Raw genomic sequence first — 17,046 nt, 5'->3', positions numbered from 1 at the left:
GTTTTTGGTGTGCTTCTGCTCTCTCTATAACCATAGATGAGCTACTGCAAGGCCACTGAAAGACAGGGGCTCACTTTTCCTGAGGTGGCTTGGGACTGAGAAACATTGAAGGTGTAGTTTGTGAGTGAATTCTGCTTCAGCCAGCCCAGCATCAGACTCCTCTCGCCCTCCCTTTCAGCATCAGCATGAGATTATATCCAACACAAGGCACTGTGGGCCCGGATTCAAAGGCACAGATTAAGCCAGGAATAAATCCAATTTTCAATGGAGATTCATATTAGTCCAAGGAATACGCTTAACCAGTGTCTGTGAAACCCTGTGCGTTTCAGATGTCTGAACAGAGGGAGGTTGGACAGGAAGAGGGGACGAACTACAGCATGTTTCCATTAATTTGGCACCCCAACGCTGTCCTAACCCAATCGACGGCCGTTTCCCAGCTGGCCGAGTGCTAATGGGAACATCCTGTCCCCGCTGCTCTCCCTTTCGCCCCCGGGGGCCCGGACGTTAGCTGAGCTCCGCTCTCTCCAGAGCCGAAGACGGGATTTAATGGTCGAGATCTGAAAACCCCTTCCTACCTGTCCTGGAGCCAGAGACAGTTTAACTGGATGAGGGACAGTGATCTGAGTCTGCCGCTTGGCAGTTAGTGGCAGTTGGTGGCAGTTGGTGGCAGTTAGTGGCAGTCGGTGGCAGTTGGTGGCAGTTAGCCAACAGGATGATCTTGCCTGGTCCAAGTGAGCCAACCAAAAGGACCAGAAGGCAGGGTTACAATTTTGTGATAACTGTGTTGTAATTCATTATTTACTTTACATTTCCTTTGATTAATAAATTATGAAGATCCGGTAGCTTACGGATGGAAATGTCACCTTTGTTCTGGTGTAATTTAGAATACATTCTTGGTTATTTGGGAGCTAACAACACCCTCTACATACACTCTCGATTCGTCTACGTCATTAATCCAGTCCTGTGCTGCATGCATATCATGTTTTTATACCACTGTTTTTAAATATCACTGTATTTATACATTTAAAAATATGTATTTAACTGCACCAGAATAAGCTCTCACAGTGACAGTCCATTTTTCCTCCATTTTGTTTGAGGTTTTAAAGCACAAAGACCTGAAAGACAGGCCCGTGCTTGCGCTAGAACGTCTTCTATTGATTGATGCACCATTTCTGTCACTTCAGACCGAGTGTTGTTGCACTCATATACTGTAGAAGAAAGGGTTGTGCTTTGCTAAAATCGATTATATCAAATGGCCTACCGCAAGCACTACATCTACTTTCTGCTTGAGAGTTTTAACATCACAAATCTGTGTGAAAATGACAAAGAAATGTGCAGTTGTGCAAATTGAGAAGACAATTCACTCCAGTCAGACGAGCTTGGAAGTGAAAAAGATCACAGATGATTATTGTTGCAAAACTTGGGAGGCATGATCATCTCATGTCTGCCAGGTCTGGCATGACCAGGATCCTCTTTTTAGGAGCAAAATCTGTCCCGGGAAGTTTGTTGATTTTTCCGAATCGATTTAATCCGGCTAACATGGTGTGAAGAAGCTGTGTGTTACTCGCCAATTAATTAGTCAGATCACTGGCACAGGAAAATGAATGAAAGCTGGCTGAGACCAATGATGATCAGTTTTGCACCCCACCGATGTTCAGCTCACCAACCGTCCTTGTCATATACACACACTGAGCACTTTATTAGGACACCTGCGCACCTGCTTATTGATGTGGTACCTATTAACGTGCTCACTGAGTGTATTGTAACAATCACGTTGTGTTAATGTGCATAACAGTCTCCAGGCCCTGTCCCCCTTTTTCGAAAACCAAAATAGTCGCCTAAGCAGGGTACCCATTGTCCTCTGCAGGAGCTCGCTGAGTCCTGACAGTACCGTGGCCTACATCCAAGGGCCCCATTAGTGCCCAACGCACCGGGAACTGTATCTACTGGCCCGTAACTGGAGAGCACGGCTCGATGTTCTGCAGACCCTTTCTGCGTTCACGAAGTGAGATTGGTGAGATATTCAGGTGCTCCTTAACCCCATAAAACGGGACTCGAAATTCACCACCGTCTCCGTACGACACAGACGTACAGGCCCCCGTCGACAGGACCGTAATGTTCTGACTTATGTCTGCATAAAGTGCCAGTTCCCTCACCATGGCAACCACATGCCTATTTTCCCGACGTGAATGAAAAACGTGCCGTGGAGTAACAGGGTGACAGCTGTGCGGGCTTTGCGTGTGTGTTCTTGTGTTGAATAAAAAAACCGTGACGTTTGACGTCCACTGAGACGGTTGTAATCGCCAAGCGGAGAATGAGACCCTGGCCACGATTGGCGGTTACGAAAGAGCGCTGCTGTCAGCGCCGTCCTTGATGAACAGCGATCAGGTCGAGGTCCGGAGGAATTCCGGTCGAGTCATCCCGGTCCGCGCGGCTGTTAGCGGCGGCTCTGTGATGTAATGACGATGCGGAGGAAGAGGAGGCGCCGCGTGGTCATAGCAGCGATAAGAACCCGGAGGCTCGTCGCCGTGCCAACCGTCCACGCAAGAGCCCACACGCCGGGGACGGCACCAGACGAGAACGAGGCGCTCACTGTGCGTACGATCAGCACTGTGCGTACGATCAGCAGCTCTCACTGTGCGTACAATCAGCAGCTCTCACCGCGTGTACGATCAGCGCTGTGCGTACGATCAGAGGCGCTCACCGTGTGTACAATCAGCAGCGCTCAGTGTGTGTATGATCAGCGCTGTGCGTACGATCAGCGGTGCTCACTGTGCGTACGATCAGCGGTGCTCACTGTGCGTACGATCAGCGGCGCTCACCGTGTGTACAATCAGCAGCGCTCAGTGTGTGTATGATCAGCGCTGTGCGTACGATCAGCGGTGCTCACTGTGTGTACGATCAGCAGTGCTCACCGTGCGTACGATCAGAGACGTATCACTGAGCGTATGATCAGTGGCGTATTGCTGTCGCAGCTTTCAGGTCCTGCGAGTCGGGCGGTTGTGTGTGGGAGGCGCGGGACGCCTTCATTGGAAGAGGTATCCTCACAAATGCTTTACGGTTTACAACGTAAAACTGACAGAGGGACGCCACCAGTAGCAGTGGTCTCTGGGTGGCACGTTGAAAGAAACCTCGGCTGGAACCAGACCCAACAGGGGCAGCCCATCCTCCTCTGGCCGGTTCAGGGTGCGGGTTCATGGTGACCAACACCGTCGGATCAGGTCAAATCTTCCACCGGTCTAAATTCAGGGGTACACACACCACCAGAGTCAAAGCTCTCAGTGACCTTGCGTAAGTACATCTAAGCACCCATTGACCTTGTGCACAATAGAATCAATCAATCAATAAATGGAGCAGTCAGAAGTTGAGGGGTGGCATTAGCTCAGTAGGTAAGTAGTGTGTGTGGCAGCCTATCGCCGTTGGCGTGTGTGTGTGTGTGTGTGTGTGTGTGTATTAGTGTGTGTGTGTGTGTGTGTGTGTGTGTGTGTGTGTGTGTGTGAGTGGGTGAATGAGAGGCATTATTTGCAAGGCGCTTTGGATAAAAGTGCTGTATAAATGCAGTCCATTTACCATTTAGATTTCCACATCATCCTTAATCTGTCTGACTCATTACCTCGCCTCTCCCCAGTCAGTATGACAGCGGTGGAAAATTCAGGTGCAGAAAGTAAAAGTCCGCCCCTGCACTTTGTCCCCATTACCTGGATTAGCACAACTCACAGCTCTTCAGCCAGGATGCTCTGTAGGACGAACGAGTGAAATCAGCTGTCTGAGTTCATGGGTGGAAGAGACACAGCAGGACTTTTACTTTCTGACCCCTGGGTTACTGTCTGACCCCTGGGTTACTGTCTGACCCCTGGGTTACTTGCTGACCCCTGGGTTACTGTCTGACCCCTGGGTTTTGGCCACTGTGGTTAGTGGTCTCGCATCAAATTTAAAACGCTCGCATACCAGGCAGTTAAGGGATCAGCCCCTGTATTTATTCAATCACATATCAAGACCTATACACCAACAAGACCCCTCCGTTCTGCCACTTCGTGCCGTCTGGCGCCTCCCCCTCGCCACACCTGCACTTCTCGCTCACGGCTGCTGTCTGTCCTGGTCCCACGGTGGTGGAATGACCTCCCGGTGGATGTCAGAACGGCAGAGTCTCTGACCTCCTTCAAGCGCAGACTGAAGACTCATCTCTTCAGGCTACACCTTTCCCTCCCTAACTCACCACCATGATTAGCCTTATATATGCCATAGACTGGAATGGCACTTATGTATAGATTGTATAGATATTGTTACTTGTATAGATAATGTTGTTTTTTTGTATTGGCTATTGTATTGTTGTACTCAGGGTATTCTAGCTGCCAACTGTGGTATGCTAGTTTGGAAGTTGATTGTATTCTTCAAGGGTTCTGATAGTCTGTATGTTTACATTAGGACTCGGAACTGTACTGTCCTCTCGGGTCCTCTTCGCACTTGTACTTGTGTTTGATTGCTCTGGATAAGAGCATCTGCTAAATGCCATTTAATGCAATGTAATGTAATGTAATGTAATGTAATGTAATGGTTTTCCAATGTCACTTCTCCCCCCCCCCCCCAGAAGTGTGTGTGTGTGTGACTTGAGGAAACAGTGCCAATCCCAAAGCAATGGCTGAAGAAGTTGTTGTTGGTCCTAAATTAACTGATCTCTGTACGTTCGCTGATATCGAATCACAGAGTGCTGAAGTCTGAGCAGATTTTCCAAGTGAATACACTCTCAGAAGCAAAGTGGAGGTACATTCTTGTTCAAGGATCAAATTTCCCAAATGTTTTCTGAAAGTACAGTAATGTTCTGTTCAGGTACAAATGGGAACGGTTTTCAAGCAAAAAAAAAAGGTGCAAATGAATTACGTATCGCTGGCTAGGGGTACAATTTTATGTACCTATAGGGTACCACCCTAGTGACAAGCATATGTACCTTTTTACGCACTTTTCATAACTTTAGTTCTGAGGGAGTATGTACATACATTTAAGAACTTCAGATGCCTTGGGTAAACTGCAATAATATCATTTTCAAAGAAAATGCTGCTTACTGCAGGCACCAGTGACTGGAAAGGCCTTCTTGAAACGGCAGGTGACGCATTCACACCCTGCTTCCCCTCAGACAGTGGGTGTGTGTCGGCGTCTGGTGGGTGTGGGTCGGCGTCTGGTGGTCTTGCTCCTGAGGAAGTGCTAGCCAGCACTAATCCCGTCCCACCAATAAACATCTCGTTAACAAAGCAGCACATGCTTTGCATTCAAGCACAGGACACAAGACTTAAAGAAAACAGGGTTTTATTTAAGCAACTTAAGTAAACAGCTGTACCGCATATAAACATTGTACAATTATTCCATAAATTTCATTTCACCCCCATCCCCCAAAAAGCGGGAGTTAAAAGACAGCATCTTCAGAGCCTGACCCTCTGAACACTTTTAAATCAGCCATCCCACTTAAGCCAACACTATTGCAGAGACTGCAGCAGTTTATGGGCATATACAGAACACACATTTATTCAGGTTGGTACAGTATATGAAATCTCATGTGACAGTGTTGCAGGATTTTTGGTTCTGGTCCAATCCAGTGAAACATGTTGACAGACAATAAATGTGTTGCACCAAATTGCCATTTTAGTAGGGATACATTGTCAAGGTTGGAGAGACAGGTGGCCAAAAATGATGGATTTATAGACAACTTAAGGGTACAGTGCCTAGTCCTGACCAGACCACATGCAAAACCAATATGATTTGTATTTTCTGAACAGAACAGCAGGACAACGTAGATACATTTTCCAAGTCATGTAGTAACGGCCATTTTAACTGCTACTTTTTATAAGTGTGCATAGATTGACATCAACTCTTGGCACCAATTCTCAAGTCACGATCAGTTGCGCTACATGGTCTGGGTTCGGTGAAACAGCTCCTGCATTTGAGTTTTGAACACCCGCGCATAAATCAGACAGGTGTCAAATAACTCAATCCAGTCATAGCCTACGCCGTTACAGCAAAAAAGAGGCCAACAGCACTTTCGGTACAAAGTCGTTCTGGTCATAGCAGTACAGTTGATTTGCCAATTTTTACAAGTGTCCAGTGTAAGCAACCAGTGCATCCCCCCAAGCGCGTTCAGCGATGCACCGCGGTTTCCAATTCCGCTTCGAAGTGTGGCGTCCTCAAACGGTCGCGCGCAACCGGCGTAGAAGCGTCACGGATCACGACCACAGCCACCCGCCGTCGTAGCTTTTACTTTAAAAGTCGCTATTCTAAGCGACACAGCCGTTGATTGTTGAATCCGGGGTGTTCAACCTCGCCCCTTGCTAACAGTTCAAGTAACCTAGTCAGTTCTTCTTCTCCCAAAAACCGCCGACATGCTCCGGACAATGCTCTTGAGTCCGACCGGTCCCTTCTTCATTGCCCTCGCCTCCCGGATCAAGTCGAGCAGTTCGTGGAAAACTAGCAACACACCGTGGTAGGTCTCGGCTGCGGAGATCTCGAAGAACCCGCAATCGGAGGACAGGGCGAGGAGAGTGCCCTCCTCGCTGGAGACGGTGCGGCGGTGCTTGAGGTCCCGCTTGTTGCCGACGATTACAATCGGCGTCGCGCCTGGGACCTTTGCTTTACACTGCCTGATCCGCTGCACCTGTCGACGCACCAGGTTAAAGCTGGCTCGGTCGCAGATGCTGTAGACCAGAATGAACCCGTCTGCCCACTGAAGCTGCTTCTCGCTGATGCATCCGTCGGCGTCAGATTTCTGAAGAGAAAAGAATGAATTGGCTTTAAGCAACGACGCGCCGTGTAGGCTGCAAAGTGACCCATGTCTGAACTTTAATTCAAATCAAAGCCTAAACGGTCACAATTTGTTATGACTCCGAGCTTAGTGTGTGGCGAATGATACATGGTGGTGCAACGATGCATCCTTTGAAATTTTTTTTAGGAAAGGGTTCTTTGATGAGTCTTCACAGAGGTACCCTTTAGTTCTTTAGAATGGCAACTTCTATTGAAGGTGTGAAAAGCGTGAAACCCTTGAACTAGACAGTCACAAAAGTATAGAGGAACGCTTTCTTCTGAGTGTATCGGCTACTTTTCTAATGTAAAGCCCCAGGGAAACTACATTTTTTTACAATAGCCCAAATTACAGTATTTCCAAAACAGTATCATAGGACAACTATCATGTATAATAATGGCCATCCCAAAAAATAACAGGATTTATGCGTTCCTTACCTGTGGATGCAGGGAGTCCCAGATATTGAAAGAAATTTCCCGTCCGTCAATTCGGTCACTGTGACTGTATATTGATTCTAGAAGAGAAGGGGGAAGGTTTTACTTCTTGCTACAGAAATGCAGCAAATAAATACAATTCCAGGATAGGCTAATCAAGCAGTTCAGACACTTCGCTTACCTATATTTCCGTATTCGCCGATAAATCTTCTGGTAAGGAATCGCACTGTGAGCGCTGTAGACAGAGGGAAGCAGATCATAAGCAATTCGTTGAGTTTTATGTCCTATGCTCTAAAATGCCATTAGTGAGCGCAAGCTACTATCCGCAATGTCCATTTCTAGCCACGGTTGTATGTAGATTAGGCTAGGAACGATGAATATGTAAACATGTAAACAAACAAATATAAAGTCTAAATATTTTGAAATATGCAACGTGCTTACCAGACTTCCCGACATTTTCTGCTCCAAGTAGCAAAACATTCGCCTCCAGTTTTTGTTGCGTTCCCTCCATCGCTTTGCTGTTGTTGCCCGAGTTGGATTTGACTTGAATAACCATTTGCAGGCAGCCGTACACAAACTGTGGATCCTGTGCTTGTCTTTGCTGTGCAGGTTGACCGCTTCGTTCCAGTGCTGTGACCAAGCGGGCTTTGCTGAAATCTTGACGCGTTTTGGAGAATTTATAGAAAGGAGGGCGGGTCCATTGCCGTGACGGAGACTTGAGCGGACCAATGAGAAGCTGGAGCGTCTGTTTATGAAATTGACATCTAAAGTGGAATTTTGAGCGAGGTCCTCCTGCTGCGACAAGAGGTGAAACCGCTGGCGGAATTCGTGGAACAGGAGGGAGGGGGCCAGGCGAAAGATTATGAGAACACGTTTGATTAGGCTACTAAACGTGGCGGCGGAGTCGACGCATTCAGTGAAAGCAATGGGCTTTCTCGATAACCACAGCGTGCAGCCTAATCAATTTTAGCTGACAGCCAAGCTGGTAACTAATCAGGACCTGAAATTCTGCAGCCCGGTGCCGTTTCTCAGACGAATTCATGCATATGAATAAATAATTAATTCAAAACAGGCCATTATACGCCTATCAATCAAGGCCTACTGTGCCACTTTATTTATAGGGCTTCTCTCTATAAGTCTCTGCTCACGAAGTGAATCACCCTAAACTCAGACTTATAGCCTAGTGATTTTGATATTAATCACGCAGCTTTTAAATTGGCTTAAGGAGAAAACACAGAAGTGAACGAGTGCACTGACACAAATTAAATGAAAATGAACGGTGAAAGGACATCGATATAAACTGTTGCAAGAGCCGCAAGGCAGCCTGGATCCGCAACTAGACACTCTGTGACACGAGACGCCCAGCTATCGCCTATATCCTGCCATTATCTATGTAGGTGGGGAGTGAGCGAGTCCTGTTGCTTGTTTTTTATGAAAGATGAGATCATCGCATCCGAGATGCTGGGGAAAGGTAACGTGCAAACAAACTCTGGGTCGTCACGTAGGCCTACGGACATTTTTGTTTTTTTAAATCGATGTTTCTACACAGCAGAATCCGAGATTACAAAATAAATAATTAATTCCAAAATGACGTAGCCACGGCCACAACACATTGTGTCCCCAAACGCCTTGTTCGCTCAGAACTATTGCTTCAGGGCAGGTGCTGGAGAAGATCAAATTAACTTTTAACATCACAAGTGATAATGGGCATATATGGTTATCGTTACACATTTGAACAAAAAACAGGGGGGGGGGGGGGCATGTTCACCTAGCCTACAATGAACGTCCAGTGCAGCATATTGCGTATTTGCATCATACGCAAACAGTATTCAAATGATCGAGAAACGGTCATCGGTCATAAGTATCAATGTAACACGAGCACCCTCTCCTGGTTAGATGTCTCCATACATCACGATACTAGCGGATTTGGCCTACGGGCAAAGGTAGGGAGTTATGAAATCAACAATAGTGTCATTATAAAAATCAAAACGGGCACAGATGTCAGCAAGCTCCACGCAAAACATTTTTCCTCAAGTTCCTTTTCACATGCCCACATTTAATGAAACGCAAAAGACAAAATGGCGCATTATTTGCATGACAGCCATTAACAGGCACTCTAACCGAACGCGACTAGTAATCGTGGTAACCTCAACATTGGTCTGAGGAACACAAAAGTGTGGGGAAAAAAAGGCACAGAATCTACTCACATACACATACAATATTTTATTATTTGTGATAAAAAAGACAGTATCATACATCCAAAGTAAAAACATTGAGCAGTGGTTTCCTGACAATGTTCCATTGTCACAGCACAAGAAGAACACACCCGAGTTTTCAGGGGGCCAGGATAATAACGACAATATTCCCAAAAGTGCATTTATGCCACCTAGTGGCAAAACAGAGATACTGCCAACTGTGGAGGACCTGCCCGCTCACTGCAGCGAGAGAGGCGCGTCAGCCGGGGACACCGCTCCTCCCACCACAGAAGAAAACAATGAGGTAGATTCATGGACTGCGTCCGAAACCGCGTACTACCCGGACTAAATGTCCAGCTCATTTTCATTGATTTCAGTCGCAGCCACGTAGTGGAATAAAATAACACCCCTCCACTCCTCTCACCTCCTCCTAGCTCATCCCTCCATCACTCCGCCCCTCTTCCTCGCTCATCACTCTATCCCTCCACTCCTCTCTCCTCCCCTCTCATCACTCTATCCCTCCACTCCTCTCTCCTCCCCTCTCATCACTCTATCCCTCCACTCCTCTCTCCTCCCCTCTCATCACTCCATCCCTCCACTCCTCTCTCCTCCCCTCTCATCACTCCTCCACTCCACTCCTCTCTCCTCCCCTCTCATCACTCCTCCACTCCATCACCCCACCCCTCCACTCCTCTCTTCCTCGTTCATCACTCCACTCCTCCCTCCATCCCTCCATCCCTCCTCGTCCTTGCAGAGTTTCTTCATCAGAGGCTCGGCCTGTTCCTTCTTCACAGCCTCCTCTTTCCTCTTCCTCTTCCTCTTCCTCTTTGTCTGCCAGGTGTCCGTGGCCCCCTGGGGTCCTGTGGCCCCTCCGGCCCCCGCCACCTCCTTCCCCGGGGGCGGCTCCAGGAGGGAGGGCTGCAGGCTTGGCCCGAAGGTTTTCATGAGCGCCTTCTGGAAGATTCTCTGAAGCCTCTCCACGGGCTTGACGTCCTGATGGAGAAAGAGGGGTAAAGAACGGGTGAGCGAAGAGGGGGATGAAAAACGCATCCTCGTGTTCCCGTTTTGTGGAAAAGGACGTTTCCCTCGCTGTGGATGATGAAGGAGCTGAAGGTGTCGTAAAAACGGTGTGAAAGCATCGGAACGCCCAGTCCCTAAACAAAACCACACAATCCCGTTACGGAGGAAATGTGCATTTAAACCAGCCATGTGGACTCCAGTGACATCGCAATGTAATGTAATGTAATGTAATGTAATGAAGTGTAATGTAATGTAATGAAGTGTAATGTAATGTAATGTAATGTAATGTGGGACCTTTAATGAACACGCATGCGCAGAAACGGCAGGAGCCTCTTACTTGCGGGCCCTTGGGAAGGGAGCTGAGGAGGAGCCAGACGTCGGAGACGAACTCCAGCGTGCGGTACGCCGGGGACAGCCTGTGCAGCAGCCGGTCCCGGATCAGCGTGACGTCCACGTAGGGAGAGGAGTCCGACAGCCACTGGGGGAGACAACGCACAGCATCCCATCAGCCTGCCCACCCAAGCACAGAGCCTCACTCTCTCACTCTCTCACTCACACACTCTCTCACTCACACACTCTCTCACTCACACACTCTCTCACACTCTCACACTCTCACACTCTCTCACTCTCTCACTCTCTCACTCTCTCACTCTCTCACTCTCTCACTCTCTCACTCACACACTCACACACTCACACACTCACACACTCACACACTCACACACTCACACACTCACACACTCTCTCACTCACACACTCACACACTCACACACTCACACACTCACACACTCACACACTCACACACACGTGTTCCTCACTCACTCACACACTCACGTGTTCCAGATGGACCCACCCCCACACACACACACACAGTACATACCTCAGGCTGCTGGTACAGGACAGCACTGTACTCATCACTGATCAGGGTGAGAAAGAGACGCTTGCATTCCTGTGTGTGAGTGAGAGAGAGAGGGAGAGAGAGAACAACTTCACACAAAGGTTGAAAAGGTGGTGAAACTGGCGGGAGTTTTTACCACCCTGATTACTTTACGCTACACAGACAGGCCACAGGGAGACTTACCCTCTGGTCAGGCAGACTGAGGGTGGGGTCTGTCTCTGATAGGCTGCTCTGGTGAACCCTGATATCCGATTGGTCCTCGCACACCATACACTGCCAGCGCCCGCTGCCGACAGGGAGAACGGGAATCCAGGTTAATAAACACCATTCAGACTGGTGTGTGTGTGTGTGTGTGCGTGCGTGCGTGTGGTTGTGTGTGTGTGCGTGTGGTTGTGTGTGCACGTGTGTGCGTGGTTGTGTGTGTGTGCGTGCGTGCGGTTGTGTGTGTGTGTTCGTGCGTGCGTGCTTGAGTGTATGTGTCCTCATGTGTATACATGTGTTCTGTGTGTGTGTGTGTGAGAATGTATCCTCATGTGTAGGTGTCCTCATGTATATGTGTGCGTGTAGTTGTGTGTGTGTGCGTGTGTCTGTGTGTGTGTGTGTGTGTGTGTGTGTGCATGTGGTTGTGTGTGTGTGCGCGTGTGGTTGTGTGTGTGTGCGTGTGGTTGTGTGTGCGTGTGTGGTTGTGTGTGTGTGCGTGTGTGTGTGTGTGGTTGTGTGTGTGTGCGTGTGCCTGTGTGTGTGTGTATGTGTGCGTGTGGTTGTGTGTGTGTGTGCGCGTGTGGTTGTGTGTGTGTGCGTGTGGTTGTGTGTGCGTGTGTGGTTGTGTGTGTGTGTGTGTGTGTGTGTGTGTGCGTGTGGTTGTGTGCGTGTGTGTGTGTGTGGTTGTGTGTGTGCGTGTGTGTGTGTGTGTGTGTGTGTGTGTGTGTGTGCGTGTCTCTCACCTGTCGGCGGTGCAGATGGGGGTGAGGAGGCAGTCGCTGTGGAAGCTCCTCCCACACTCGCTGCAGCTGCTGAGTGCTCCGGCCGTGTGGCAGAGCGCACACCTCCCCCGTCCGCCCGGGGGGGGTACCAGGGGGGGCTCCAGGGGGGGCACCGGGGGGGGCTCCAGGGGGGGCTCCAGGGGGCGCAGGGACAGGGGGGGCACCAGGGGGCGCAGCGACAGGGGGGGCACCAGGGGGCGCAGCGACAGGGGGCGCAATGACTTGGAGTCGGGACAGGAAAACTGCGGTAACACACAGGATCAAAGCTCATAAAAGGCACGTCAAAAGAAAAATTTTTAATTAAGTGTCGGTTGTTCATCTTCGTCTTACGCAATTTCATTCTTTTTTTCCATTGGTTGATAAAACGGACATTCGTCAGCTCATCACCATAGAAACAAACTCACCACTCACTTGTCAGTCAAGATATCGAAAGAATAGTTTGCTAACGTATTAGCAAATAAGACAAGCCTAACTAACGTAGATGTACTGGACATTGCCATAGCAGCAAAATGCAAACTGCAACAGTAACAAAGCCTCAGTGTCAGAGAGTTCAGTGGGCTTAGCAAAGTTGTTGCCCAGGTTACCAAGACACCAGTGCAGCACATTAAATACTACAAGTACCATGATGCATTGTGGTCCGTAGCTGCCATCCATATAATTTCTGTTGAAAAGCAACTGAACCAAACATTCTGTGGAAATGATCGAGTGGGTCTTTAATCACACACTCACTCACACACACACACACGCACACACACACAGGGCTCCCACCTGGCCCTCCTCAGGGATCTGCTCCAGGAGAACTTCCTGTCTGCCGGTGCTGGTCGCCAGGCGGAACTGGGGCAGGGGGCCGCCCGGCAGGGGGAAGGAGACGGGCAGCCGGACCAAAGAGACTCTGGGAACCAAGGGCCTGTGAAACCACCACAGGGTTAAAAAACGCACTCGCACACACGCTCACACACACGCTCACACATACATGCATACATAGACACGCATACACACACACTCACAGACTCAAACGTGCAGGCACGCACTCATACATACACACACACACAAACACATGGACACACACAGACACACATACACACATACACACACACAGACCCTCACTCTCAAACACACGCACACAGGCACACAGTTTTTGTGATTGTATTGCTTTGTAAAAATGTGTTTGTTTTATATACGGCACCCCCTAAATTAGTACCTTCCGTCTCCAGTCCTTGATTCAGGAACACCTGGGAAGAGGGAGAGGGAGAGAGAGAGAGAATGAGAGAATGATGACACTAGAATAAAGACAGTCTGAAATAAAAGTGAGTGGCTTGTTTTTTTTGTGGCCTCGATGATGCCTGCCTACGCCCTCGTCCTCCCTCTCTCGCTCTCTCATGAATGCGTGGCCTCAAGGTTAATCCCTGCATCACTCCACACAAAGAGCACTGCCGCGCTCTCCCAGCGAACACTTTCTCCAGGGGAAAAGACGGTGAAACACCATCTGGGCGCGTTCAGGTGAAAACACAGGTGGATTTGCAACGTTTCCGTCGCCGACGACGACGAGTCGGGCTATCCCCGGGTGAAACCTCAGCTACAGTCCATTTACGGAAATCTCTCTCAGCCCGGATTTCCACCGGTCAAGGGGTCTAGATCCGGGCATCCTCATCAAGTCAGAGCCTCTCCGTTCCGGTTTGGTTTTTATTCACTGCGTTTTGACTTCAGCTGCTCTCGGTGTCGGTGTTCGGCAGGCGTTCACTCACTCTCAGCGTCCGTGTCCTCCGTGCGGTCGCCGTTGACTTCCTGTGGGACGAAAATAAAGCCGGTTTTACTGGGTCAGCGGCAAGGGCGCAGAGGGCCTGACCCAGGGGCCAAAGCAAGCGCTGCCAGGGCACACATACCTCCACGGGACACCCGAAGAGCTGGCTGTCGTCCGGCAGCCCAACAGGCGGAGGGTTTGGGGGGGAGAGCCGGCTCTTGTCCGGCAGCCCAACAGGCGGAGGGTTTGGGGGGGAGAGCCGGCTCTTGTCCGGCAGCCCAACACGTGGAGGGTTTGGGGGGGAGAGCCGGCTGTCGTCCTTCAGCCCACCAGGCGGGGGTTCGGGCGATTTGGACCCGGTCGAGCCCGGAGGTCCGCTCCGCATCGGCGGGGCTGACCCGGCCAGAGCCGGGGGGGCAGCGGGAGCGCGGGAGGTGGGCGTCCGGCCGTCCGGAGCGGGGGGCGGCGGGCCAATCGGAGCGGAGAGGGGCGCGAGGAGGGCGGGAGGGGCGGGGAGGCGCGTGGGAGGCGGACGGGCGCAGGGGAGGCGCGGGTTTACGACAAGGGCCGGAAAATACGCAGGACGCTGCTCGCCGAAGAGAAAGACGGGCCGCATTTGGGTGGACGGAGAAACGGGGCGGGGCGGCAGGGTCGGGCATCTGGGGTTCAGGACGGACAGGAGAAGAGGATTTGATTGTCGGGGGGCGCGACCAATCTGGGTGGGAGGGGCCTGAGGGAACATGGGAAGCATCTGAGAGGAAGTCGTAAGTATCTGATAGGAAGCGGGAGGAATTTGAGCGGAATTGGGAGGAATATAAAAATACGTGGGAAGAATATTAGGGGAACCCTGAGGAATCGGAGAGGACGTGCGAGGGATCGGAGAGGAAGTGGGACGGACCTGACAGGAAGTGGGAGGGATCTGATAGAGAGGGGGAGGAATCTGGCAGGAAGTAAGAGGAATCAGAGAGGAAGTGGGAGGGATCTGAGAGGAAGTGGGACGGACCTGACAGGAAGTGGGAGCGACCTGACAGGAAGTGGGAGGGATCTGATAGAGAGGGGGAGGAATCTGGCAGGAAGTAAGAGGAATCAGAGAGGAAGTGGGAGGGATCTGAGAGGAAGTGGGACGGACCTGACAGGAAGTGGGAGGGACCTGACAGGAAGTGGGAGGGATCTGATAGAGAGGGGGAGGAATCTGGCAGGAAGTAAGAGGAATCAGAGAGGAAGTGGGACGGATCTGAGAGGAAGTGGGAGAAATCTGACAGGAAGTGCTGTCAGCAGAAACAATAGGGGAGGAAGTGGAGTCAGTTTGAGAAGTCGGGGCAATAGAACAAACGGTGAGCCTTTTAGGAAGCTTGCCTTGGCCATTCTGATCGCCTGTGCAAGCAAAGGGCACCATTTTAACCACAAGTTTACCTGGGGGGAAAAAACAAACAAACAAAGGAGTTATGTCAAAGTAGCAGCCAGTTAAAAAAGACATTTCTGTGTGAACATTGCTGAACACAGATGGGTGGGTTGGTTTATGCCGTCGTACCGAAGGTTTGGATTTTACTGCAGATCTCGCTGTCGCGGCAGAAAGCGGCCGTCACCATGGAGATGCCCGGCGAGACGTCGCAGGACGCCAGGTCCTCAAACTGGCACTGGATCTGAGGACACGGGGGAGACACGGGGGAGACACGGCGGAGACACGGGGGAGACACGGGGGAGACACGGGGGAGACACGGTGAAGTAAAGATGCCCACACGGTGAAGCAGCATTTATCTGCCACGCTACATGTCATTGGAACAAACTGCCTCAAGATTCGCCCCAACGGTGCCCATCTTTAAAACCAGGTTGAAAGGTATTAATGTTCTCCACTGCCTTTTGTAAAACATTTTTAGCTTACTTGAAATTACAACTAATATTGCACCTTGATCTTAATTTTATTAAACGTCTTTTATGCCTTTAGGTAAAGCATTTTGAATTGCCCGTGGGCATGAAAAGTGTGATATGAACTTGACCTGACTCGACTTGAAGATGAGATGAGTTAAGATAAACTATACTGAACCTCGTGGGGTAATTTGTCCTCTGCATTTGAGCCACTCCAGAAAGGAGCAGAAGCAGTGGGGCAGAGCCCAACTCCAGTTCTGAGGGCCGTGCCTTGGTCAAGCGAGTACACCTAACCTGACACGCATGTCTTAAAGAGTGTGAGAGGAAGCCAGAGGGCTCGGAGTAGACCCACGCAAGCACGGGAAGAACACGCAAACTCCACGCAGAGAGCATCTGGCTAGCTGAGAACCTCACCAGTGCTAAGCAGGACGCCACCACGCCACCCAAGGCCTCGTAACCTCGAACATGCGCACGCTTAACCCTTTATGGTAGCAAGATCACAAATTATTGTTGTCACCCGGGGCATTCTAGCTGCCAACCGTGGTATGCTAATTGGTAAGTTGAGGTATTTCTCAAGGGTTCAAATTGTCGTACTGTCCTCTAGGGTCCTCATCGCACTTGTCCCTGTGTTCAATCTGCACTTCATCGTACGTTGCTCAGGATAAGAGTGTCTGCTAAATGTCTGTAATGTCATGAGAAATGTAAGTGATACGCGATGAGTCCTGGGGGGAGGTTTATCCCGTATGCCGGGGCGCACAGTACCTTGCTCTTGTAGGCCAGCAGTGCGGAGTAGCCCTCCGTGTCCAGGGCTCGGTCCGTGAAGGACAGGAGGTAGGTCAGCCGCTCCTCCAGCTTCTTCAGCGCCTCCTGCCGTTCCCGGATCTTCCTTTCCTCCGAAAGACACAGCTCCTGGCCAGTGAACCACAGAATTCATCAGAAATAAAAAAACTATTCCAGCAATGACTATTCTTCCAGAAGAAACGTTGATTGTGGTATCAATTTCGTTATTTATTTATTTCTTTATTTATTTGTATTGCACTTTCCACAGAAGAAAAAAGGGGAAATACCTGCCCTGAGCCCCCAAAATAACACACAACAACTCACAACAACTCACAATAACACACAACA

General features: G+C 50.0%; 2 protein-coding genes across 2 annotated transcripts in view; both read right to left on the bottom strand.

Annotated features, from left to right (window-relative positions):
• Positions 1-5,284: 5,284 nt before the first annotated feature.
• zgc:64022 (Ras-related and estrogen-regulated growth inhibitor-like protein) lies at positions 5,285-7,880 on the bottom strand. The gene is made up of 4 exons (XM_061255276.1): positions 7,660-7,880; positions 7,400-7,453; positions 7,222-7,298; positions 5,285-6,751 (listed from the first exon to the last, which is right to left on the bottom strand). Exons 1-4 carry the CDS (start codon positions 7,772-7,774, stop codon positions 6,335-6,337), a joined length of 663 nt encoding a protein of 220 aa, XP_061111260.1. The 5' UTR covers positions 7,775-7,880; the 3' UTR covers positions 5,285-6,334.
• A 2,205-nt stretch (positions 7,881-10,085) lies between these two features.
• LOC133137664 (E3 ubiquitin-protein ligase TRIM33-like) overlaps positions 10,086-17,046 on the bottom strand; it is a 14,730-nt gene continuing 7,769 nt past the window's right edge. The window contains exons 8-17 of the mRNA XM_061256003.1: positions 16,681-16,827; positions 15,584-15,695; positions 15,409-15,465; positions 13,513-13,543; positions 13,080-13,218; positions 12,273-12,553; positions 11,512-11,614; positions 11,311-11,379; positions 10,771-10,911; positions 10,086-10,406 (exon numbers count right to left, since the gene is read on the bottom strand). Coding sequence (XP_061111987.1) covers positions 10,086-10,406; positions 10,771-10,911; positions 11,311-11,379; positions 11,512-11,614; positions 12,273-12,553; positions 13,080-13,218; positions 13,513-13,543; positions 15,409-15,465; positions 15,584-15,695; positions 16,681-16,827 — 1,401 coding nt within the window. The remainder of the gene's footprint in view (positions 10,407-10,770; positions 10,912-11,310; positions 11,380-11,511; positions 11,615-12,272; positions 12,554-13,079; positions 13,219-13,512; positions 13,544-15,408; positions 15,466-15,583; positions 15,696-16,680; positions 16,828-17,046) is intronic.

The sequence above is a fragment of the Conger conger genome, chromosome 9 (assembly GCF_963514075.1).
Source record: "Conger conger chromosome 9, fConCon1.1, whole genome shotgun sequence".
In the NCBI taxonomy this organism is placed as follows: domain Eukaryota; kingdom Metazoa; phylum Chordata; class Actinopteri; order Anguilliformes; family Congridae; genus Conger; species Conger conger.
The sequence above is the reverse complement of the archived record's forward strand: the minus strand, read 5'-3'. Positions and strand labels throughout refer to the sequence as shown.

What these genes read in the sequence shown, in the direction of transcription:
- zgc:64022 (XM_061255276.1), bottom strand. Translation starts at nt 7,774, where the DNA reads ATGGTTATTCAAGTCAAATCCAACTCGGGCAACAACAGCAAAGCGATG. An exon ending in AGAAAATGTCGGGAAGTCTG is followed by an intron (nt 7,454 to 7,659) that starts GTAAGCACGTTG and finishes CTCTGTCTACAG; the next exon opens with CGCTCACAGTGCGATTCCTT. An exon ending in GGGACTCCCTGCATCCACAG is followed by an intron (nt 6,752 to 7,221) that starts GTAAGGAACGCA and finishes TTTTCTCTTCAG; the next exon opens with AAATCTGACGCCGACGGATG.